The sequence below is a fragment of the Stegodyphus dumicola genome, chromosome 2, assembly GCF_044657685.1.
Source record: "Stegodyphus dumicola isolate Sdum_Otavi_A_Nest chromosome 2, ASM4465768v1".
NCBI classification, from domain to species: domain Eukaryota; kingdom Metazoa; phylum Arthropoda; class Arachnida; order Araneae; family Eresidae; genus Stegodyphus; species Stegodyphus dumicola.
Window position 1 is genome coordinate 273,016,531 of NC_140769.1, and position 27,174 is coordinate 273,043,704.

Consider the following 27,174-nt stretch of genomic DNA (forward strand, 5'->3'; position numbering starts at 1 on the left):
GACAGTTGTTGATACACACAAGCACTTATTCAATGGCTTTGAATTTCTAATAAGACATTCAGGCTTAAAATATATATAACTATAATATATATTAATAGTTTAATAAAAATCTGAAAGCTTTCAGATTTTATATTATACCCAAAGGGGCTTTTTTTTTTTTTTAACGTTTTGTGTGTTACCTTTATTTATTAAATACCATGTTCTTCGCACTTAAACCATAAAATTCTTTAAAACAGCAGTATCACAAAATAAATTTAAAAAGAACATATCTTTATAATTTACAATACACAGTCTAGCGCACTGGAGATAAAAATGTTTTTTTTCTTTTTCTTTTTTTTTTTTTTTTTCTCATACAGTGTTGCCATTGCTCGCTTTGAAATTGTTGAGTTTGTTAATAAAAAATTTGTTAAAGTTTTACAAAAAGTGAAATAGATAATAAAACAAGTTCCAAATTTGGGCTTCCAGTTGCCCATATTCGAATGGAGGATTACATTATTCAAAATGTGATGTCTCTAGGTACCGTTGTTTTTTCACAGTGCGAGAAACATAGTACATACATTCATGCATATTCTTCATTATTTAATTTCGTGAAATATAATGGAGGTCTCTAATGTTTGGTGGCAACACTTTGAAACGTGAAATGCCATTTATAGTGAACTGTGTTGTCTTATATGCCTATATTGATGTTTATAGTTATGCTGACAATGGTATAAAATGTTATCAGTGATGATTACATCAATATGAAAGGGAATTACTGAATAAAGAAATATTAAGTGCCATATTTCGGAATGCTTTGCTGTGGCCTATACATTCGTGTGGCTTCGTGTCGCACCCTTATAATAAAGAACATAAGACATATAATAAACATATATAAAGAACATAAGACTTATAATAAAGAACATAAGATACCCTTATTTTGTTTTGGCAAAATTCCAAAACAAAATTAAAAGCCCTTCAGGACAAATTGTCCCTTTGGGCTAAAAAAAAAAGACATCACTTGGAGTCTTACATAGTAAAAGATGCTCATGCATCCTGTCAGTCATGTTAATGTATTTGATACATTATTAGCAGTTATTGCCTAATTGTGGCCACCAGAGAGTCTTTATTAGTAATGTATCCATATGTTGTGTATTTTAAACAAATTGCTTACAGAAGTAAGTAAATAAAATAATGAATACAAACTGCTATTAAATTACTTCTATATGTTTAGAATTAAATTCTGTAGTATAGATATTGAATGAATTCCTTATGTGTATCAGTAACCATTTTTTTTTTTGCTTGCCAATGCTCAGTTCAATGTTGAGGCCACTATAACATAAAGGTGTGAACAAATGACTTATGTCAGTTGTGTGAATGTTTTTATTTCTAATTGGAATCAAAAGTCTCTTATGGTTATATCACATGAAGCTTTCTAAAGTTTTATGCATATTTTGGGTCATTCTTGGATGACATTCTGTGGTAGTATTTGAAACTGTGCGAAAGTTTACTAAACTTTTGCCATGCACACATACTTTTGATGTAGTGTACATAGTGTGACATAGTGTAAAACCTTTAGACGTAGTGTATCATTTTTTAAATCAATTTTTTGAGTCGATAATGTTATTAGATAGTTATTAATCAGTTTATAATTTAGGATTAATATTGTAAGAGGCAAGATAAAAAAATATTGCTAAATAATTTAAACTAATTGGGAATATAGGTGACATGGATTTCTTGAATCCAAATCCTGTAAGATTTTCGAATCTTGAATCCGTCAAATAAAAGCAATAAGAAGGAGAAAAAAGTTACTTAGAAGTAAAAAGTTTTGAAATCTTCATTGAAAAAGAAACTTAACAGTTTTAAAAAATACGTACATTTTTATTAAAAAAATACAAATAAAAAAGAAAATTGTTAAAACTTGAGACTCATTTCCACAACATAATTTGACAAAAATTATTTAAATAACATTCAGATATCAACTGGCACTTCAAAATTCAACAGGTAGCTGAGTAGTTCAGCTGTAGACAGCAGGACATGATACAGCATTTTTAAATCATGGTGTGAGTTGCTAATATAGTTTAACCGCACTAGCCACAACCAGGAGCACAAACACACGTATGTCGTATGGACCTTATTGACAAAATAGGGTAGGAATTTTTACCTGTTTTTTTTTCATTACTTTCAAAGAGGATTTAAGGAGACACTAAATTACTAATAAATGCTGTAGTAAATAAAGTAAAAATAATATGCTGATCATCATTTCTAATAAACTGTTTGATTACATTGTATTTAATTTTATGCATGTATATATCGGTAAAAATGCGAGTACTTTCAAAACTTAATTTTGTGATAAAATGTAATAACTATTATTATATAATAATTGTTGTCACAATTATTTAATTATTATATTGTATAATTTTCATTGCATGAATTCTAATATAATACTGTAATTAATAATTGTTATACAGTATAAAATCTGTAATCCGGACGTCCATTATCCAGAATGATCTATAATCCGGACCTCAAAGCCACAAACTTTTTTTTTTGTATGCTTTACGCACGCGCGTTTAATGTTTACGCATGCGCATTACAAAGCAACTTGAACAACTTACATTAAAAGAAATGTTTCATAAAGTAAACAAATATTAAGCTTTTTTTTTTTTTTTTTTTGTAAATTTTGATACTCTTTAGATCCTAATTGCTCTTTATTTCATAAATTACGGTTTCATATTTTTAATTGTGTAATTTCTGCATGCCATCTTACCAGATTTTTAAATTGATGATCTATAATCCGGAATAGCCGAAGTCCCGACGAGTCCGGATTACGGACTTTGTACTGTATATCTTTTATATTTTTGAACTAAAATGTATGCACATTAATACACATTGAAAAAATGAAAATCTGAAAGGTTTCAGATTTTAAATTATGTCCAAAGGAGTGCTTTTTGACATTTAATGTTTTACCTTTATTTATTAAAATCATGTTCTTTGCACTTAAACCATAAAATTCAGTTCAAGAGCAATATTGCAAAATAATTTTAAATTGAGTCTATCTTTAGAATTTCCGATACACAGTCTCGCGCGCGGGAGATAAAATTTTTATTATTATTATTATTTTTTTTCTGTACAACATTGCCATGGCTTGCTTTAAAATCCTTGAATATATTAATCAAAAATTCATTAAAGTTTTACAAACTGTGAAATAGATCGTAAAACAAATGTGAAATTTGGTTTTCCACATGCCCATATTCGTAGGAGGATTACGTCATTCAAAATTCGATGGCTCTATGTACCGTTGTTTTATCACAATACGAGAAATATACATACATTTATGCAGATTTTTCATTATTTAATTTCTTAAAATATAATGGACTCTAACATTTTGTGGCAACAGTTTGAAAAGTGAAATGGACATTCTGAGTGATTTGACGCAAAATCGCAAAATGAAAACAGCCTTGCCTGCATGAATGACGAAACACGAATTGAGTAATTGAAGAGTTAGGTTTGGAGGAAACTTCCCCTTGATAAGTCTGTCTCCTGCCTGCTCAACAATTATTCACTTATGCATTTAAAATTTTTTTTAGGGGTAAAATTTTTTTGGAATATTGTATTTATTCATGGAATTTAATACCTGCACTTATTTACATATGCTCTCAAAATTTAAATGATATTGTCGATTAGTTCGCAGCAATAATTAATCATTTATTTATTTACAATTAAAATTTCATAATTTAATTATCTTTAAATTTGCTTTTTATGAATAAAGAATGTTTGTTAAATTCAGTTATAATGACTATTATATTTCTCTTTGATTTTTGCACTAAAAAATCAAGTTTATTTTAGAAAAATAGAGTGAAGATAATTCTTGCATAAAAGCTCACAATTATTAAATTAGGATTGACTGCGATTTAACATAATCTCATGTCAGGGCAGCCCCCCCCCACTCAAACGGGGTAGATTCCTGTTTTTTTTTTTTTTTTTTTTTTTCTAACTACAAGAAGAATATTTATTTGCTAGTTCCATTTATTTTAGTAAATATAGTTCTTTTTTTTAAAATCTTATTTTTAAACGAATGAATGAGTTTGTTCAACGTTCATGTAAGTCATCATTTGTGAAAAAATTTAATCATCTCTGGTTTTGAGCATATGAATGTGAATCTTTGCACTTATTTCGGCGAATATGAAATGTTGTCAGTTGTCCATTTACATCCCTCCTTCAGTAGTAAATTCGGTCTTTCCGGAGAAGATTAAACTTTCATGTGACCTCCTCACCCTGTGCATGTAATTAGCTATAATATAATGAATATTCTTTTTTTGGGCAATTGTGTTTTGGCAGAATGCCAGCCAAGGTTGTGTGTGATGTGGTCGAAATATAACATTATGGATTTATTAGTGATAAGTTCTGTTCTGTCTGTATTATAATGAACATAATTTGAGTTTCTGTATTATAAGACTTTTTGAGAAAGCAAAACTCATGGTTATTTGAACTTTTTGGCAGATTTTTCTTGATGGCAAGTTGAAACAGGGTGGCATTCATGGCTGCTTTGAGTTGTTATGGCGATCCAAACATCACCGAAATTGCAATGATTTCTTTTCTTAAACGAATATGGGTGCCTGCTCCACTAGTGGCTAAGTTGTTAAGACTACTGAATTGAATGCTAGTAGTTTGACTCAGGTTTAAATACTGGCAGATGAGCTGCATGTGTGTCTTTTGTGTTTTTCCCCATGTATAATATGACTGGGAGCCAGTTTCTCGTAGAGATTCCTCCGTGAAGGCCTTAGGCACATAGCCCTTGTTGTGTTTGCCATACCCAAATAACCTAACCTTACTGATATTTAGCAGAAGTTCAATAAATAAAGTTTTGAATTAGTGTAACCATTTTTTAGACTAGGATTTAATGGATTCAGATGATGATAAAAAGCACAATGAATGGAATTTTCTTAAGTAAAAAAAAAGGGGGGGGGTTCATGGAATTCGATGATTTGAATTTTCTATTCCTAATTATTATGAACATAAATGTAAAATTAACATAAATGCTGAAATATTTTAGCTTCTAATCTCTTGAACTTTTAATTGGAATGTGCATGGAAATTTCATTGCTGTGAGGAGACTGCAAAATATTAAAACAATAAATATTTTTACTTGTACAGAGTAAAGGATGTATCATATTCATGAAAAATTTCAGAGGAAATACTTGTTTTAACCGTTCCCAAATCCATTTTTGACTATTTCTATTGTGACATTTATTTATATGTATTCCACAAAACTAAAACGATATGCTGCGGAATGTTGAAATTTTGTATTTGGAATCTTCGACTAGTTTCAGCATGATGTCTGTACATATGTACCTCATGTAACCAAAAAACAGCCATAGAATGAATTAAAATTTGTGTAGCTACTGAAATTTGATGTATGGGATGGCTGTAATATCTAGTTGTGCATGTCTCTTTTTTATTGCAATCAGCAGTACCAAAAAGGCACTTTAAAGAGGAAGATTGAATCTCACTTTCAAATGAAATAAGTTTAAATAAAATGCAGCAAAAAAAGTGTATAATTTAATAGGCGTACAAAGAACTTGGTGTCCATATCAGAATTTTTTCATGTATCATGAATCAGTGAGGTAAATTCATGTGTGTATTGAATTAATGTGTAGCTCCTTATTATTAGCTTTTTTATTACTTTTTCTACAACTCGGTGTATAGTTCATATGATCAGTCTATGAGGTGCTTAACATAATCATGTCTGATATTGGCCTTCAAGAAGTATTAAAAAAAAAAAATCATTCATTATGACAACATTAGAGTAAATTAGTTGCAGATATGGTTTAAATTAAGAAATGTATTAGTCAAAAACGGAAATAAAATGATTGATAATAAGAGGCACTTTGAATGGATAAACAAGCATTTAAATGCATGCATTAGCAAAATGAAAATGCATTACAAATTGAAAATGTGTAAGAACTAAAGTGGCTTAGTTAACGAATTGTAAATGATCAAACACATGTATTTTGCACATTCTAATGGATGAAATACAGCACATATGTATTTGAATGACAAAGCTATTATATAAATTTGATAAATACAACAGACATTGAGATATAGAGGTGTATGATTAATTATGGTTAAAATATATTAATAAATACATGTTTTTAGTTCAAAGGGGCAATTTGCCCTGAAGGACTTTTTTGTTTTAGCATTTTTAGTTGGTTAACTTTTCAAATTGTTGCCACCCAATATTAGAGCCCTGTATTATATTTAAAAAAGTTAAATAATGAAGAACCTGTATAAATGTATGTATTTTTCTCACATTGTGATAAAACAATGGTATCTAAAGCCGTACAGTTTTGAATAACGTACATTTCCACCTGAATATGGGCTTCTGGAAGACCAAATTTGGAATTTATTTTATTATTTATTTCACGCTTTGTAAATTTTTGATTAACAAACTCAATGATTTCAAAACGAACAATGGAAACACTGTATGGGGGGAGGAAACATTTTTATCTCCAGTATGTGAGACTGTGTATCAGAAATACTAAAGGTATGCTCATTTTAAAATTGCTTTACGATATTGCTGTTGAACTGAATTTTATAGTTTAAGTGTGAAGATATTTAATAAAGGTAACTCACAAAATGTTAAAAAAAACCCCTTTAGGCATAATGTAAAATCTAAAGCATTCAGTTTTTTTTTTTTTTTTTATAAATGTATGCTTACTGCAAAAATGTCATAGCATCAGTTAGCAATGAATAAAAACAATGGTAAAAAAAAAAAAAAAAAAAAAAAAAGTATATTGATGCTTCTTTGAAACTCCAATATCAGAAGGATACTACTAATGGGAGAGTACTTCTAAATTTTAAGAAAGACTATTTTCATGTGCTTCTTCATTATAAAATGAAATTCTATAATGTGTTCTGTTTTTGCAATTTTTTAGGGATTTAGCGCATGACTGGAAACTTTCTCCACCCCCTTTTTACATCATTGGCAATCTACCATTTAATATCTCAACGCCACTTATAATTAAGTGGCTGAAAGATTGTTCTAAACATACGGGGCCTTTTGTATATGGACGCACGAGACTCTCACTCACATTTCAAAAGGAAGTTGCTCTACGAATGATTGCTCGACCCGGCTCAAGAAATAGATGCAGGTTGTCAGTTGTTTGCCAGTATTTATGCCATGTTAATCATCTCTTCACAATTCCAGGTAATTACTGAAAAAAATCTTTTCACTAAAATGGCATAAATATCTAATTATGCATAGCTTATCGTAATGAGGTCATTGATATTGCACTTAAATATTTTTTATTTTCATGCTTAAAAAGATTTCTAGCTTTGTTTTATTCAAAAGTACTATTAATTCTAATCTGCATGCATTTTAAACTTATGTTATTTAACTATATTGATTTTTTAAATATATGAGTTGAGGCATACCTTAAACTTGTAATGCTATCTAAAAATTATTTTCAAGTGTTGAAATGCATGCACAGGAGGAATGCTTGTTGATGTTGGAAAGACATATTTCCATGCACATATTTTTAAATACTTCTCAATATGGGAAAAACACGCTTTTTTTTTTTTTTTTTTTTTTTAACAGAGATCTAAACTACTTAATGTATATGATTATGCTGGATAATACAGATCTTTAAACCTAACTAATTAGATACTGTAATGTTTAGCAGTAGCTGTGCTACAGTAAATGATAGTTGTACAGTCAAAAGTCGTTAATCTGGACTCTTCGGGACTTCGGCGTTTCCGGATTATAGATCATCAGTTTAAATCTCGTAAGATGGCATGCAGAAATTCTAAAATTAAAAATATGAAACTGTAATTTATGAAATAAAGAAAATAATGATCTAAAGAGTATCAAAATTTACAAAAAAAAAAAAAAAAAAAAAAAAAAAAAACTTAATATTTATTTGTTTACTTTATTAAACATTTCTTTCAATGTAAGTTGTTTAAGTTGCTTCGTTTTATGTGATAATACTTTCTCTTTAATTCTGTTTTATGTGATAATACTTTCTCTTTAATTCTATAAACAGACAAGTTCCGCTGTTCAAGTCCCGTAATTGCTGTGCCGAGAATACCGACTAAATTGTCGATCGAAATTTTTTCGTTTTCAATAACCTCTCTGTCACCTTCTTCATGTCTTTATCCATTTTTTGCAGCAATTCCACTTTTTGTTTGATGGACATCGAAACATACTATCATTTTGTAGATCCTTTGGGAGCTCCAGCATCGGAAATTCTATTTGACATAATCGAAAGTTCAAGTTTACTTTTATAAAATTGCTCTTACAGTCTGAAAAAAGTAATAAGCCGGATCCATTCAAAGATTAAGGAACAACGCAATCATCAACATTAACCCTCTGGCTGCTCATCCCGCGATTTCAACGGGCAACTCAAATGTAGCAAAATCTGCTCATCCTGTGGACATGTGTTTTTCTTCCTTTATTGAGGAGCGCTTCCCGTTTTTTTCCCGTTTAACCATTGAAATAAATTATATACAGTATTTGACGTATAGTTTACGTTTTGGCCAACATATATGGTTAGTTGTCCACTAAATTGCGGGATTTGAAGGTACGTGGTATTACAGCTCAAACTTCACTTTTTGCCGCATTTTTCTTACAGAAATGGCTGCTAAAAAACGTTCAGCGATTATCTTGATTATTTAATAAAATTGTTGAATATTAATTCGATTTATTGATTAGCTTTATAATTAAATTGATTATTAATTAGATTTATTGAATCTGGCGTGAAGACTGTGAAGTTGGACTTTGCCTTGAACCCTGTTTTGAACTCTTTCGTACTAAACTGCATTTCTAAGGTATTTTTTCCTCAGTGCTTCATATTTTCGTAAAATTTATACATTTTACTTTTTTATATTATGTAATAAATAGAAATTAACTGTAATTCGATTGAAATTTATTAAAAAAATTTATTTATTTATTTATTATTATTATTATTATTATTATTATTTTTTTTTTTTGCTGATAGCAACTGAAATTGGTTTTTCTGGCATCTTAGTTTCTCATGATAAAAATCTACATAAAAGTGTTTTCTAGAAAGAAAAAGTGCATTTTTCAACTTTCCAATATATATAGATTTAAAACATGAAAAAAAAAATTACACATTTTTTTAAGCAATTTCGTTCTACAAATTGAGCAGTCAGAGGGTTAACTGAAATAGATAATTTTAGCTTATACCGTCCGTTATACATTAAACACGCACGAAAAAACGTATTCTGCACTTGCGCACACGCATATGCGCAGTCTTACGCGCACGCATAAACGCCTATGCGCATGCGCAGAAAGCTGTTAGCTTTGAGGTCCGGATTATAGATCATTCCGGATTATGGGTGTCCGAATTAACGACTTTTGACTGTATTACTATTTGTAACATAATGTAGACTATACTATATAGTGAGCTATACTCATTCATTTATTCATTATGAAATCTTCACAATGAATAAATAAAAGGACAATACATTTCGTTTTTATATAGTAGTACCATAATATTCAGATGATACTTTTTAGGACACATTTGAAATATTTATGTATCCACTAAACATCTTGCAGTTAAAGTTTTTAGTTCATTCAAAAGGGGAGGGGGGAGTTCAAATCTAACACTATCATAAATTTACTCAAACTTGTTACTGCATCTGGAAGGATGTTAAAATATCTCAAGCATTTTTCAAAGACTTTATCAAGAGCGAAAGGGAAAGCTAAGTATTTAATTATTTTAGCTAAAGCCGTACAATTTTTGACTAATCCTTGGAATATGGTAACAGGTAGTTTGGCGACATTTTGGTACGGCGATAAAGGTTACTAGCTAGGACTTTAGCAGTGTACATGGATAAAGTCAAGAATGTGCGCAATGCCATTTTTGTGCAATTCTGGGATTTTTTTAAAGTGAAAATAGGTCGACGTGTACATGGATACCGTGTATGTACAATTCTTAAAAACACGGCAAGCAGTTTAACATTCTGCACTTTCTCCCAATTTCGCACCTAATCTTCGTCATGATTAAGCACTTTTGTTCTATAAAAGTTCTAGCGTAAGTGTAATTCGGCTAGCAGATTGTTGAAAAAAAATTTTGAGTTTAAAAAAAAAAAAAGAACGAGTTTACTGTGTGCAAACAAAAACTAGCAGGTTGCTGTAGCAGGGTTGGTCGCCAAATATTCGCCAAGTTACCATAATCCAAAGATTAACCTTTTTTTTTTAATGGGTGGGAAAAAAATTCTTCCTGAAAGTAAAAGAATTCTGCTGATAGGGATGTAAGAACATCAGGTCTTGTTAAAATCATTACTGATATTCAAAATTTTGGAAACAGTGAAAGACAGAAAACCAACTGTAGGAATTAGACAACGAAGATTCTTCAAGTTTAATTACATCAAGATCTTCTGAATGCTATGCCAATAATTAAATTAATTAATTCAGTTTTAAGATATTGATTCAAACAAAATATTTCTCTGTATGCAGAAATTAGAACTATGCAATGAGATCTTAATACTTGAACCAAATCTCAAAAATGTACACTTTTCCCCCATTATTTTACACTAATTATATTCTATCTTAATTTGCATGCTTCCAGTTTTTATATATATATTGCTGATCTTTGATTTTCTTTAGCAGAAACATTTGAGGCCTTTTATTTTTTTCCATATTTAAAACTGCTAATTCTTATGCATTAAAAAAACATTATACATCCGTCATAAGAATTTTTTCTTCAGATTAGAAGAAAAAAATGCAAATGTAAAAATTTTTTGCCTAATTTTAACCCTTTGAGGGGCGGTATATAAAATAATTTAAACTGTGGTAAAATTTTGCATGAACTATAACTTATGGATCCTAAGGACACAAAATTGAGACTTAAAAAAATTCTAGAGTGAAATCCTGAATTTTGAGAGCCGGTATATATTTTATACCGGCGCCCCTCTAGGACATTTTTTTTCCAGGTAGTTGCCAACTGTTAATCTTTGGTTTTTAAATTAATTTTGGGTACTTTTGATGTGCGTCTGTAGTGATGAGTGCTTGAATATAGTTATGTAAGTCTAAAGACAAAATTTTCTTAAATTACGGCAGAAATTTAAAATTTTAAAAATAAAATTTATGTTTTTATGCACTTTGATGATGCAACCCAGCTGAACATACTTATGAGTAAAAAGCTCTTCAACTTGATTTAAATTCAATATTATTTTATAAAAAAAAATTTAGCAAATATAACACTGCATGTGTAAATCGTATCATGCTGTAACTGAACTAGTATGATATTACAAGCAGATGTAACTCAGCCGAAAATTAAAAAAAATTGAAAAATGAAGCACTACGACCGACTCAGCTGAGAAAGTATGTTGCATTTTTGAAGTTGTATTTTATGCTTTAGATAATATGTGAAAAAAACCATGCTTCATACTATGATACGAAGAATTGCCCCCCCCTCTCCACGCACACACACTTTAGATCACGGAGGACCGTAAGGGTCCCTTTTTTATTTTTTGTAAATATAGGTTGTAATATATCTTTTTGTTCAGGAAGAAACACCGTTAAACAATTTTATTATTTGATACACCTCAAAGCTCTTATTCTGATTTTCAACCCCTTTGGCTTCATAGGGGATCCTTTTCAACTTTTGGATAAATTTTGTTTGCATCTAAAACGGGGCTTAGAAATATTTTTCCTCCTTTCACCAACTGTGAAAATTTATTTCCGAAACAACCTATTTGTATCAACCAGAGCGCAAATTTCTCTTGTGTTCTCTAGTCTTTCATCTGAAATTAACAAAGAATTAAAAAGAATTTCCCTAAAGAATAAAAGCATGCTTTCAAATCAGCAGTTTTTGTGATTACACTATGAGATGGACCTTAAGTACATTTCCATTTTAAGTGAGCTTTCCCTTTGTGTGATCTTATCGCACTTCACAAAGGGAAGAAGGCCTGGCTCCCAAAAGGCAAATTGGTTGTCAATCACCTCTTTTCATTTTCTTACATTCTAGGATTTTGGAAAACAGGAAGCAACAGGTGTCTTTTGGGGGCTAGCATGCCATGTTTAACCCCACAATTGTGTGAAGTTTTGACCCCAGATGGCAATTTTGAAATCGATGAGTCTTTCTCTTGGGAAAGAGATAAGTGCTGAAATAAAAATTTTAGCTAAACACAGATGAATGAAACTTGAGCTGAGTACACAAAGAATAAATGAAACTAATATACTTGTATTCAGTCCTAGCGCAGGGTCAGAAAACTCCCCATTCCTCCATGAACATAATATTTAATCCTAAACGACTTATAAGTTAATCATGAAATATTATTACATCATAAACTGTTATAATAATAAAGAAATTCTGTCACGTCACAGAGTAGAAAAGGAGAAGACTGGTGCTGCCATCTATTGGCGTGGTACCCTCAGTGTGGGCGCCGGTATATATTATATACCGGTTTTAAAATCGTATAAATAATCTGCTGTTAATTATCACTTCTGACTGAAATGAAGTAAATATATAAGATTAAGCATGTGTACGTCATAAATTTGCAGATTTTGAATTTTTTTTTTCCCTCCAATAGAATTTATCAATCTTCCAACATGATACCTTGGAATGACGTATATTAATTTCATAACTGTAAAATATTGAGCATTCATAGGGTGATGTTGCCATTTAGAATCGAAAGAAAATACTAGTCACTTATGATTATAGCTTTTGGTGTAGAAAAATTAGCATTTTTTCGGAGGTTAAAAAATTGACAAACAACCGGCCCTTCAAAGGGTTAAATAGTTATTCTTTAAGGTCTGTCTATATTTCTTTTATATTTTGTGAACTGCAGTGAAACTTTTTACAACAATTGCCTGCTTAAAATTACCATTTCTGAAAACATAATTAAATATAGATACTGAATATTATATATTATCTTATATAACTACTGAAGACCAAAAGCATCTGGGACATTGGTTGGTTTTAAGGAGGTTTCAACTAGCTACAAATAATCCTTTTTAAAGTTTTTCTTTCCTACAACGCTTGTACATTTTCTGTTTAAATAAAGTATAAAATTTATTATTATTCTTTTTTCAGAAAGAAAATAATAGTTAAGGTAACTCGCATTTCATTATATTCTGCAAGTATATATGAAAAAATAAATAAATTTTCATTTGAAATTAAAGAAAACCTATCATTCTATCAGAATATAGAATAGAAATTCTTATTTTTTAAACTAAAACTGCTCTAGCATTCAGTATGAAATAGCATATAGAATGTATACACACTTTTTTTTAAATCAATAAATTAAAAAAATTAAAAAAAAATTAATACATATTTAAAAATTGTAGTAAATAGTATCGTCATCCATTCGAAGAGCAAATTATTTCCTTTCTCCCGTTGTTTAAATATCAGTCTTTGTGATTTGATTTTGAAATTTATTTTACAAGCTACAAAAAATACAATTTTATGGAGTTAGTTTTATAATCCATAAAAATGGAATTTAATTCCAGAAAATAATAAGAATTAATTTCTTTTCTCATAACATGTATATTTTTCATTGATTTCACATTTTTTTTTTAAAACTAAGATGTTAATAGAAAATGGTGCATTTATTTTGCTTTGCTATTTATCTAAAGTGGATTTTGATTTTTTTTTTTCCTAAAATAATTTTAGATGAATAATGTGCATCTTTCAAATGTTTGATCTAATTAATCAATTTAGATTGCAAGTCAGGAAAAGTCGAGTGCTAGTTTTGATTCGTGGTGCTATATATATATACCTGATTGTATACTTGTATATTTTAGTAACTGTAATGTTTCATTTTTGAATTTCACTTTCTTGTTCATATTTTGTTTTGGTACTTTTCCCTTAGCTAGGTGCAAATGTTGGCAATAGCAGATTTTTTAAAAATTATTCACACCCTTGTTAAACTGCCTATATATATCGTAAGAAAAACATATTAAAAAAATAAAACCTTTCATTCATTTAATTTAAAAATTGAAAAAAGAAACTGTTTTTATGAGTAATAATGAAATTAAACTAATTTAAACGCACTAGAATGTTTTTAAATAATGACATGTCAGTTGTTAGAAATCGATGTGGAGAATGACAGGAAATGTTTGCAGTGTCAAGTGATAGCAACTGAAACAATATTTAGTGATGTATCAATCGGTGTCCAGCTAAAGTACCATCGCTTTTGTTGTAGACTGTTATGTTTGTTGTGTTATAATCATTCATTCCTGAAGATATGAGACATTCCTAATCTATTTCTCGGAAAGAATTTTTTTTTTCTAGTTTGTGTAAATGCCAAATGGCACTATATTATTTGCCTATTGTCATGACAAACTTTTTAAATGTTTCTGTTTTTAAGTACATAATTAATATATGCAATAAGAAAAAGATTATTCAAGATTGTGTTGCATTATTTGTTTTCTAGGAAGAGCATTTTTCCCCAAACCTGATGTAGATGTTGGAGTTGTTAAATTCACACCCAGAATATTGCCACTTATTAATCAACCATATGATCTTGTGAAAAAAGTAGTAACACACATTTTTCTTCATCGTCAAAAGTATTGTTTGTATGGATTAAAGTAAGTAAAATATTTTGAGTTTTCTATACAGATCCAATTTAGTATTGTCATGCGCATGTTTGTAATGGATTGAATACATGCAAAACCAATGATAGCTTGATAAAATTTATTTTTCAAAAGAAACACTTCACAGTTCTGGAACTTTATATAAATCTACTTGTTTGAGTATGACAGAGCAGTTACAACTTCAAACTTAAATGTGCAGCTGAAGAGTGAAGCCCACATGGTCTCGTATTCCACTGGTCACTGCGAAATTTCTAGTACCTTCCATTTTTCAAAATTACTGAAAGGTATACAGTAAGGTGATTTTAAATTCTTTTTATAAATTAAGAGGTGATAGTACCCATCCAGACGAGCAATAATTACCATTAGGAAAACTCGCAGAAAGTGCTCAAAATGCCGACCACGCATCGTGTTGTGCAGTTGACATCGGCGAATGAGGTCCGGTGAGTGAGGAGGCGAAGCCGCAGGTTCACCATGTCTGATCCATCGTGTAGGATATGTGGCATTCAAAAAGTTGTAGGCCGTAATAGAAAAATGTTCTGGGGCTCTCATCATGCATAAACAACAAGTCTCTGTGAATGAGGTTGCAATAAACTGCGAAACACTTGTTACATCGGTCAAACGGTCTGGCACGATGAGCCTACCAGGTAATCACGGAAAATAATATTAATGTAGGAGATAATGGATAATCATTCCAAGCATCCACTGCACAAAGTCTGCCTGGCAGGGATAATTACACTTTTTGCATGTGGTAGGGTGCATGCTTCTGGCTGAGAAATAACCATTTCATATGCCACCACTTGCGTACTTGTGGAAGGAGCTGCTTCATATCTAGTCAAACTCCCTCTTCCATTTCTGGTGTTCATGCATTTTGGGGATGTCTTGCATTGCTTTTTGAGATGGTAAATGGTTTCTTGGAGTCTTCGATCAACACTGAAAAACGGTTGGATGACTTGTGTGACGAGTTAGAAACCATTTTTTGTACAATCTTCATGCCTGTCCATTCCCTTTTGCCTTTCAGGTATGTGAGGTGAATATCTGTTAATTCCTCATACGTGTACTTCGCTACAGCATTCACGCTTGAAGCGATGATGTGTCGATGTCTGCTTTTCAGAGTGGAATGCAATCTCACGTTCTATGGTAATTATTGCTCGTCTGAAGAGGTACTATCACCCCACCCCTCTGAATTAGTAAAAATAATTTAGAATCACCCTGTAATATGGTTAGTCACATATACTGGTTATCATTAATTAAGGAAAAATCACAAAACTGACAATTATTTAGTTGCATGTAAAATTTAATGAAACTGACCCACATTATACAGCACATAGTAAGGTATAAAATAATACATGGAATATGGAGAAATTACTAAACAATTATAATGTTACAAATTTGATGTGTCAATTTGTTATAGGAAAATCACCTTCCATTATGCGAGTCCTGGGCGGTCTGGTGTTGTCGTCCTATAGCAGAAAATCATCTATTGCCCCAGCATATATCAACCTCTATAGGCATTAATGGGTTCACGTGGAAAGACTTGGAAGTCTCTGCAAAGAGATACAGCCCCAAACATAGACACTGCCTCTTCTATATGAATCTTTTTCATGGATAGTTGACGATAACATGTTCCAGGTTCTCGCTTTGGAGGTTAAATCATTGAAGAGAACTGCTATCCGTTGGACATGTTGACATACCCCTCTCAAATGTTCCCTTCTGTGATGTGAGTAGCATGTAAATGGATCTTCGTGAAAGCTTTTATGCATGCTTGATGTTGACACCAACTTTCCAGTGACTGCAACAAGGGAGGATCTGAGTTGAGTTGCAGTTCTATTCTTTTCGACGCATAACAAATATCGGTCATCGATGCTCGCCGTAGCAGTTGGCTGAACCTCCTGGATGTCAAATCTGGTTAGAAATTGTTGCCAAAGTCTACAAACCACAGAAGAACTCGCATTTAGCCATCTGGCCACTTCCGTCTTTGTCCTAAATGATGCGTGGAGTTTATTGTTATGAATTGGCTATTCCAGATTTCTTATCTCAATATCACAGCGAAATCTTGCAGATGATGTATTCAGATTGCAGTGCCTCTAATTTGCATACTACACTTTTATTCAGCAACTCTTATTTTGCAACATATTTAAGTTTTGCTTGGATTGGCTTTTTTTTTTGAACAAATTACCACTATTGTGATTTTTCCTTAGTTTTTGGAAAATATATGAGGATCAATTAGTTATACAAGGAAAAGATCAAAGTGTTGCCAAATTTGGTGGCATTATCTTAATATAAGGTGACCAGATTTTCCAAAGGGCAAAGCAGGACGCAGGGATCTAAGTGTCGGTGGGAGATGGTAAAAGCCCCTTCTGAACGTGAAAATACGGAGTGCAAAATTTTTAGTGTAAAGAATTACCTGTCATTTGCGAATTAGCATGTGTGTTAAACACTCTATTATTGAAAGAAAAAATATAATTTATCCATATCTGAGACTGAATTAATTATAAAATCAACAATCACAGACTTTGGGATTTGGACTGAGACAACTCAGACGCCCTTTAAGTAAGAGCGAACAAAGAATAAAAAAAAAAAAAGCATTCGGAAAATAAAAGTTTGTAACTCTACCTTACTGCTTGAATATGTCCATCCAGCACATGAAGCCACAAATGCATTAATTCGACTCGGACGATAGGCCTTCCTGATCAGCTGCTGACCTAGAAGGATCATCCTGTGTTGGTGCTCCGTAGACGTATTTCATTGATGAATGAATGCTTCTAAGAAGTTTCACCTCTTGTAGAAGTCTTCCATAGACTTCATCACAGGAACTGTCAAACACAAAATTGCCACTTCATCATTAAACATTGCTTGTAGTGTTTCCACTTTAAACTGTGTCTTTTCAGTTTTTATATGATATTCATAGATGAGAAAACTCTTTCATTGGCGGCATTTGTCCCACAGTTTTCTGGATTTGCGCATGGCACGTTTTTATCCTTGAATTGATGAAAAATTTCAGCTCATCGACAGTCGAGACTAGTTTTCTCGCTTTTCCAATCTGCAATCTTTTGTGGTGAAGTAAATCGCCTAATGTAGGCTTTCTTCTTGAAATAACTCGTTATTATCGATGTCAAACTTCGAAATCTTCCACCCAAAAAGTTGCATGCACTCTTGTACTTTTTTGCACTTTCTCTTGTACTGTGTGCAGAATTGCTACTTGAAACACCACAGCGATATCATATACGAAATAAAGCCACAATTCAGCTCAGGGATTCTCAAAAAGGTTGCGGATTAGAGTGGGGCACTTCCCTTCCAACAAGAAACAGGATTTGAGTGCAGGAAACAATTTTAAAACTCTCTCTACTGCAGGCATCAGTGATAACATCTAGTTTTCCCATATCCTAAAATGCGCTGGTACTCTACACAGGCAAAGTCATAAAATTCTTTGAATGACTCAACATGAACAGTGTAGATATGGAAATAATAATAAATTTTCATGATAACTGCTTCCACATCAATTTGTAAGCAATCTCTTGCTTTCTGGATTGCGTTGTGGACGATATGAGCAGCGCAACCAATACCTAGCAGTTTCCTCCCAAGAATGTCACTCACATAAGAAAAAAATAAATAACCACCGAAACACGACAATTGCGCGCACAAACCACCTCAGCCAAAGAACATCTATGTAAGAAGAAAAGGTTCCACAGAATTTAATATAAACCAGTTTGCTATTACGTCACTGGAAGTGAAGAGACAATTTAAACTCGGATTTTCACACTTTTTTTTGCTCAAAATAACTAATCCAATAATTAATTTACTTGTGCGAAAAGTATTTTCTTTTTAAAAGCTTAAAGAAATTTAAAACGGTATTCATTTTATGGACTTTTATGGAAGGTAAACGCGAACTTCAACGCCAGCTTGGAGTTTCGGTGACAGATATTTCGCGCATACTGTTTCTTTGCCTTAGCCACCAACGCTGTTGCCACCTGCGTTTCCGAGTGATGACATTATAGCTTTATCGGAAGCAGCATCAGCAAGGCGTCACCAATGTGCCGTGGCATCCAAATGTATTGACGTTAAGTCTTTTTTTGCAGAAAAGCGGGACTAACAGGTGTCCCACCGGGACAAGCGAGGGACCTCGGGACATGAAGTATGAAGTCTGGACTGTCCCGCCTAAATCGGGACGTCTGGTCAACTTACGTCACCACCTTGGGGATATTTCGCGAATTTAACGAGATAACCATTTACCTCAATATTAGATTTGCCCTTGTAATCTTATTTTTGGTAGAACTTTGCTCTCTTCAGACTTTTCATGTTACATAAAGTAACACAAAAGATACTACAATTTTAAACATATCATCATAAATTTATATGTATAATTTTATTTATTCATTAACAGTATATTTCTTATTTGAAATTATTAATTTTTCAGGTTGTTATTCCCTAAAGAGAGATTAGATTTGGTTAATGAAATTATAACAAGTACTAGGATTAATCCAGAGAGAAGATCTTTTCAACTAGAGAATGAGGAATTTGCTGCTATATGTGATGTATATAGTCATATATGTGAAGAAAATGAAGATCTGCGTGACTATAATTTTGTGGAAGACAAAAAGAGGAAACTAAGACTTCGAATTAATGAAACAGCTGTAGAAAATGAAAGTGAGTCACTGTTATAATAAAATGTTATTAAAATAATAATGAGTAAAATTTATTTTGTCCAACTTTATTAGGGTGATAGTAATTAAAGTTCCAATTTCAAAATGCTGTATAGTCAGAATAACCTAAATATCCACAAAGCTATGGAATTTTGTTTCCCAAAGAGGGAAAAAATACAAAACACATTCATTAAACATGGGAATTCTGCTTGCTGGAAAGGAAAAAATTAGCTGCCAGGTCATGTGCAAAATTAACATACACACCACACACACTCTACATTCAAGCATCTCATCATAACTGTGTCACTGAAGTATTGTGCTCTGTTTTACATCCTGCCATGGCAATAAGCTTTCACCCTGCAATTTCTTGCTTGGACAGAGATGGTACCTTGTTTTTGACAGACTTAAATGCACTGTCAGTATGCAAAATTGCAAAAGTTGGGTAAATGAGAATCTGTTCCAACTGCAAAGATCACTATGTGGTATGATTTTATTACAGTTCTTATCATTAGTCTATTCTTTATTGAAGAGCAAGGTTCTGTTACCTGTTTTGTCACTGGCAAATGATACGAGGGTTGGAATTTTAATAGTGGCAACACAGCTGAAAAAATGCTACGCAGCAAAACCAAAGAATATCGCGTATACCACACGTGAACTACATACCTACCTTACCTCTCAGCAAAAAGACTTGTCCTGCCTACGTCACGTGCATGCGGAGTGATGTGAAGAATGAATCCTTGTATTAGCTCGCGGTTTAAGTAAGTGTTGTTAGGATGTTTTCAAAACAAGAACAACGACGTTGGATAAAAATTGAATGTGCCAGAGGTCGTACAGCACGACAATGTCATCAAGTGCTTCAAGAGGCTTGCGGGGAATCTGCATTGCCTTACAGAACCGTAGCAAGATGGGTGAAAGCATTCAAGGAAGGACGCCAAAACGTGGCAGACATGCTGCGGCCAGGTCGTCCGAGTGTCAGCGATGCAGATGTGCGAGCTGTTGCCGCACTAATGGACAGTGATCGCCGCCAAACGATTCGTCAGCTGGCCGGACAAACAGGATTAGCGCATACGACTGTGCTGCACATTCTGAAGGAACACCTGCCCACGAGAAAAATTGCTTCACGATGGGTTCCACATGAATTGACGGAAATGCAGAAATGGCTACGCTACGATGATGCCCGAACCCACCTGGAGCGCGAAGGAGATGCTTTTTTACGCCGTATCATTACGCTGGATGAGACTTGGGCCGGATAGTACCAGCCAGAACTGAAACGCCAATCAAACGAATGGCGTCATCACGGGTCACCACAACTTTCGAAATTTCGTCAGAACCCCAGCAATGTGAAAGTTATGGTGATTCTCGTGTACGACTGTGATGGTGTCATCCTAACGCATACCGTTCCCCCACAGCAGACCGTCACTGCGCTACTGCTCATTTTTGGAGCACAATCTCCGACCAGCTTCGAGAAAAAAACGGCGACACTTTCTGCAGAACGCTTCTCTCATTTTGCATGACAATGCTCGGCCACATGCAGCGCAAGCTGTGACTGATTTGTTCAAGGGATGGGCTGGGAAGTGCTTTACCATCCACCATACTCCCCAGATCTAAGCCCTTGTGACTATGACTTTATTCCTAAGATGAAGGAACCACTTCGTGGCACTCGCTTCCAAACTCTTCCTGAGATTCTTGCGGCAGTAGACCGGTCCATTCAAACTATCAACAAAACAGGCGCTGCTACAGGTATTCTGCGACTTCCACATCGTTGGAAACGGGTTGTACACAATGCTGGCGACTATATTGAAGGATTGTAAAACATGGTGACATGAATTACTTTTGTATTCCTTGTAAATAAATAGTTGCCACTATTAAAGTTCCAACCCTCGTATGTATCTCTCTTGCACAACCACATCATTTCGGCAGTTTAACAGCATTAGTGTATTGGATAACACAATTTTATGCAATTGTCATTTTCCCCTCCAGCCCTTCAATTAACAACATTCCCCATGTTTGACTGCATTACATTAAATAATAAACAAGGATAAAAATAATCATTTTTCTTCCAACAGCGATTGGAGTGCATAAAAGAGCTGAGATCTTTGATACAGAGTGACTATTTTCATTCTTGTTAACATTGGTCTGAAACTAGCATGCCGATGTTCATGACTGCAACTGCTTATTTTCAACCTTGTGTTATTTTTAATGCATTTCAGAACACAAGGCCGTGAACAGGTTTATAAAAAACAAAAGGGTGTTTTTTTAGTTTTGTGTGTTACCGTTATTTATTAAATATCATGTTCTTCACCCTTAAACCACATAAAATTCAATTCAACATCTATATCACAAAATATTTTAAATTAGCATAGCTTTAGAATTTTCGACAAGCCTTTTGGGCTGGAGATAATCCCCCTCCCCTCGTATAGTATTGTGATTGCTTGCTTTGAAATCGAGTTTAATTAAAAATTTGTTACAAAATATGAAATAGAAAATAAGTTCCCAACTGGACATACTTGAGTGGAAGACTACATTATTCAAAATTTGGTGGCTTTAGGTATGGTCATTTTTCACAGTGCAGATACTTCATTAATTTCTTTAAATATAATGCAGGGTTTAATATTTGGTGGCAACATTTTGAAAAGTGAAATGCAATTTATAGTGAACCAAGGCAAAATGCCAAAATGAAATTAATAGCCTTTCTGAGCAAATTGGCACTTTGGGCTAATAAAGGTAACATACAAAACATTAAAAAATGTTAATCTGAAAAACATATTATAAAATCTGAAAGCTTTCAGAGTTTTTTAAATTACTTTTTAAGTAACAGCAATTCAAAAAATTATTATTAGGTTGCCCAGAAAATAATGCAGGTTTTTTACTTATATCTTTAAAGTATCATAACTTATCCCCAAAACAATTTTTCAACGAGATATAAGTTTATGTTGGTAGAACAAAATTCTGGACGCAATAAAGTCAAAGGCATTTTTGGCCTCGTCTTGGTTTCTGAAGCATTTCTTCTGCAGAATGTTATCCAGATGTTTGAAAAAGTGATAATCGGGCGGCGAGATGGAGGAAGAGGGAGTGTCTCGTATCCCAATTTGTTCAACTTCTGTAGGGCTAGTTGCATGACGTGCAGCTGAGCATCGTCGTGGAGAAGAATTGGCCCCTTTCTGTTGATCAGTGCCCGTCCACATGCGTTGCAATTTTTGGTGCATTTGGTTGATTGGCTGACAGTACATCTGTCCAGATTTAGGAAGCTGTGATGCGTTTCACCTACATTTAGAGAGCTGTGATGGATGAGACTGGCCGCATACCGCCAAACAGTCACCATAATTTTTTTTTGGTGCAAATTTGACCTTGGAAAATGTTGTGGTGTCTGACCGCGATCAAACTACTGAGTCGAATGTCCCCAGTTAGTCACCACCGAATCTACTTTTCATCGCACGTAACACTTCGATCAAGTAAAGAGTCGTTTTTGTTGCGGAGAAAAAGAGCATACGACACTTCAAATGACTATTTTTTAAAATTTTCTCTCAATTCGGAGGCACCCACTTATCGAGCTTCTTTGACTATACGATTCAAGTGATCAGAAATCTCTGCTTACGCCAAGCTTCTCTGCAAGCTCTCGAATAGTTGTGCATGGGTTTGTTTCAACTAGTCTTCAAATCGTCAACGTCAACAGCTCAAGAGTGTCGACGACACTCTTGATCTTCCAGGTCAAATTCTCCATGACGAAACCTTTGTTACCACCATTGAACTGCAGATTCATTAACACTTTTTTCACCCCATATTTCGTTGACATTTCGAGTCGTTTGTGCTACACTGCAGCCTAACTTGTACTCATAAAAGTAAATTTGCTGAAAATCTCGTTTTGACATCTAAACAAAAACACCTGACAAATATTTTTAAAAATAATTTTGGAACAAAATGATTATAAGTATATAGAGCCTCAAAATGATATTTTTGTTGCTAAAAACAAACAATTGCAAAAACCTGCATCGTCGTGGAGGAGAATTGGCCCCTTTCTGTTGATCAATGCCCGTCCACATGCGTTGCAATTTTTGGTGCATTTGGTTGATTGGCTGACAGTACATCTGTCCAGATTTAGGAAGCTGTGATGCGTTTCACCTACATTTAGAGAGCTGTGATGGATGAGACTGGCCGCATACCGCCAAACAGTCACCATAATTTTTTTTTGGTGCAAATTTGACCTTGGAAAATGTTGTGGTGTCTGACCGCGATCAAACTACTGAGTCGAATGTCCCCAGTTAGTCACCACCGAATCTACTTTTCATCGCACGTAACACTTCGATCAAGTAAAGAGTCGTTTTTGTTGCGGAGAAAAAGAGCATACGACACTTCAAATGACTATTTTTTAAAATTTTCTCTCAATTCGGAGGCACCCACTTATCGAGCTTCTTTGACTATACGATTCAAGTGATCAGAAATCTCTGCTTACGCCAAGCTTCTCTGCAAGCTCTCGAATAGTTGTGCATGGGTTTGTTTCAACTAGTCTTCAAATCGTCAACGTCAACAGCTCAAGAGTGTCGACGACACTCTTGATCTTCCAGGTCAAATTCTCCATGACGAAACCTTTGTTACCACCATTGAACTGCAGATTCATTAACACTTTTTTCACCCCATATTTCGTTGACATTTCGAGTCGTTTGTGCTACACTGCAGCCTAACTTGTACTCATAAAAGTAAATTTGCTGAAAATCTCGTTTTGACATCTAAACAAAAACACCTGACAAATATTTTTAAAAATAATTTTGGAACAAAATGATTATAAGTATATAGAGCCTCAAAATGATATTTTTGTTGCTAAAAACAAACAATTGCAAAAACCTGCATCGTCGTGGAGGAGAATTGGCCCCTTTCTGTTGATCAATGCCCGTCCACATGCGTTGCAATTTTTGGTGCATTTGGTTGATTGGCTGACAGTACATCTGTCCAGATTTAGGAAGCTGTGATGCGTTTCACCTACATTTAGAGAGCTGTGATGGATGAGACTGGCCGCATACCGCCAAACAGTCACCATAATTTTTTTTTGGTGCAAATTTGACCTTGGAAAATGTTGTGGTGTCTGACCGCGATCAAACTACTGAGTCGAATGTCCCCAGTTAGTCACCACCGAATCTACTTTTCATCGCACGTAACACTTCGATCAAGTAAAGAGTCGTTTTTGTTGCGGAGAAAAAGAGCATACGACACTTCAAATGACTATTTTTTAAAATTTTCTCTCAATTCGGAGGCACCCACTTATCGAGCTTCTTTGACTATACGATTCAAGTGATCAGAAATCTCTGCTTACGCCAAGCTTCTCTGCAAGCTCTCGAATAGTTGTGCATGGGTTTGTTTCAACTAGTCTTCAAATCGTCAACGTCAACAGCTCAAGAGTGTCGACGACACTCTTGATCTTCCAGGTCAAATTCTCCATGACGAAACCTTTGTTACCACCATTGAACTGCAGATTCATTAACACTTTTTTCACCCCATATTTCGTTGACATTTCGAGTCGTTTGTGCTACACTGCAGCCTAACTTGTACTCATAAAAGTAAATTTGCTGAAAATCTCGTTTTGACATCTAAACAAAAACACCTGACAAATATTTTTAAAAATAATTTTGGAACAAAATGATTATAAGTATATAGAGCCTCAAAATGATATTTTTGTTGCTAAAAACAAACAATTGCAAAAACCTGCATCGTCGTGGAGGAGAATTGGCCCCTTTCTGTTGATCAATGCCCGTCCACATGCGTTGCAATTTTTGGTGCATTTGGTTGATTGGCTGACAGTACATCTGTCCAGATTTAGGAAGCTGTGATGCGTTTCACCTACATTTAGAGAGCTGTGATGGATGAGACTGGCCGCATACCGCCAAACAGTCACCATAATTTTTTTTTGGTGCAAATTTGACCTTGGAAAATGTTGTGGTGTCTGACCGCGATCAAACTACTGAGTCGAATGTCCCCAGTTAGTCACCACCGAATCTACTTTTCATCGCACGTAACACTTCGATCAAGTAAAGAGTCATTTTTGTTGCGGAGAAAAAGAGCATACGACACTTCAAATGACTATTTTTTAAAATTTTCTCTCAATTCGGAGGCACCCACTTATCGAGCTTCTTTGACTATACGATTCAAGTGATCAGAAATCTCTGCTTACGCCAAGCTTCTCTGCAAGCTCTCGAATAGTTGTGCATGGGTTTGTTTCAACTAGTCTTCAAATCGTCAACGTCAACAGCTCAAGAGTGTCGACGACACTCTTGATCTTCCAGGTCAAATTCTCCATGACGAAACCTTTGTTACCACCATTGAACTGCAGATTCATTAACACTTTTTTCACCCCATATTTCGTTGACATTTCGAGTCGTTTGTGCTACACTGCAGCCTAACTTGTACTCATAAAAGTAAATTTGCTGAAAATCTCGTTTTGACATCTAAACAAAAACACCTGACAAATATTTTTAAAAATAATTTTGGAACAAAATGATTATAAGTATATAGAGCCTCAAAATGATATTTTTGTTGCTAAAAACAAACAATTGCAAAAACCTGCATTATTTTCTGGACAACCCGGTGTAACCAGTTTGTTAGAAAGATTATTGCATTACTACTTGCTCTACATGTACAATTCCAGAATTAAGGGTATAGTGTCAGAAAAGACGATTAAGTTTACAATATGAACTTTTTTTTTCCAATTATTTTCTCCCTTTCAATTTTTAGTATACTCTCATACAATCTGATGCGCATGCATGAGCATTCAGATTGTTTATCATTCAGCAGGCACAAAAACGGTATACACTTTTTTTTATAAATCTTCTTGATAGGTTTCTTCTTGACTGGTTTTTAAACCAGTAAATGCCAATTGCCATAGATTGGTTAGTTTTGTTAATTGATTATTTTCCTGATCAAGTAAACACATAAAACTTTAAACTAAAATAGATAACAAGATTAATTCATGCAAAATTTCCTGGATAGCTAAATTATCATTTTCAATCAGTAGCTGGACATCAAGTAGTCATCACTTACTCAAATTGGTAACAGGAGGGTTTGCAGACAACATCCATCTATTACATCTAATTTTGTTAAACCGTTTTGCTCTAAACCACAGTTTGGATCGCAAGAGTTAAAAAAATGCATCATCAAAGTATACCTTTCAAACTGGTTACAGGAGAATATGTTTCTAGGATGCCTGTGGCATCTCATATCTCTTAATACAATAACTTATAGCAATGCAATATGAATTATTTAAGACTGCAGTATATTTCACATTGCAGGATTTTAAATTGTTTTAACATGCTTTTATTAAGGAAAATTTCATTATTAATGAATTTTGAGAAATAGCAGGGAGATTTTTGCTTTTCATACTTTTTTACATGAAAATATGACAATATACACAATAAACCCCCTTCACATGAATTCACGTAATAATGTTAACCTTTGATTAACATTAACTAAATTTTGGTCCTGGCAGCAATGTACATAACCTTAAGGAAATTTTATCAGTTAACTTAAATTACCAACTGATTTTTAGTCTACTGTGTCATTAGATTTTATAATTTAACACAAACTTTCAGCATTTTCTCTGCTAAAGCTGCATTCTGAAATGTTTTGTCTCATTTAATTGAAAACATAACAAAATACAATGCTTTCTTTAAAACATAGCCAGGATGAGTAACAATGCTCGACAATCGCAATCATTGCATCAACAATAAGCTTTCATCAACAAATACTATTCTCTGTTCAGATTCTGACCAGCTAATTTTTAGCTAGTATGACTAATGTTAAATCTTGAATAATTCTGAATCAATCAGGATAAATTACTTACGTGTCTTCTTCTTCCAATGCTTAGTAGGATGAACTGGTATCTTCTTTTCGTACTAAAACTCGGTAGGATATAGCATACTAACAGAACAACTTAATACAGTTAAAATTCAATTGAATTGCATTTACAATAAAATATTTACATAGGTTTACTGGATTGAAGTATAGTTACATA

The 27,174-nt window shown here is 33.4% G+C and overlaps 1 protein-coding gene across 1 annotated transcript in view; it reads left to right on the forward strand.

The window, feature by feature from the left end:
• Positions 1–19,230, forward strand: part of mtTFB1 (mitochondrial transcription factor B1) — a 48,753-nt gene extending 29,523 nt beyond the window's left edge. The window contains exons 4-6 of the mRNA XM_085812160.1: positions 6,911–7,182; positions 14,379–14,532; positions 18,953–19,230. Coding sequence (XP_085668286.1) covers positions 6,911–7,182; positions 14,379–14,532; positions 18,953–19,199 — 673 coding nt within the window. The 3' untranslated portion in view covers positions 19,200–19,230. The remainder of the gene's footprint in view (positions 1–6,910; positions 7,183–14,378; positions 14,533–18,952) is intronic.
• The last annotated feature ends 7,944 nt before the right edge of the window (positions 19,231–27,174 follow it).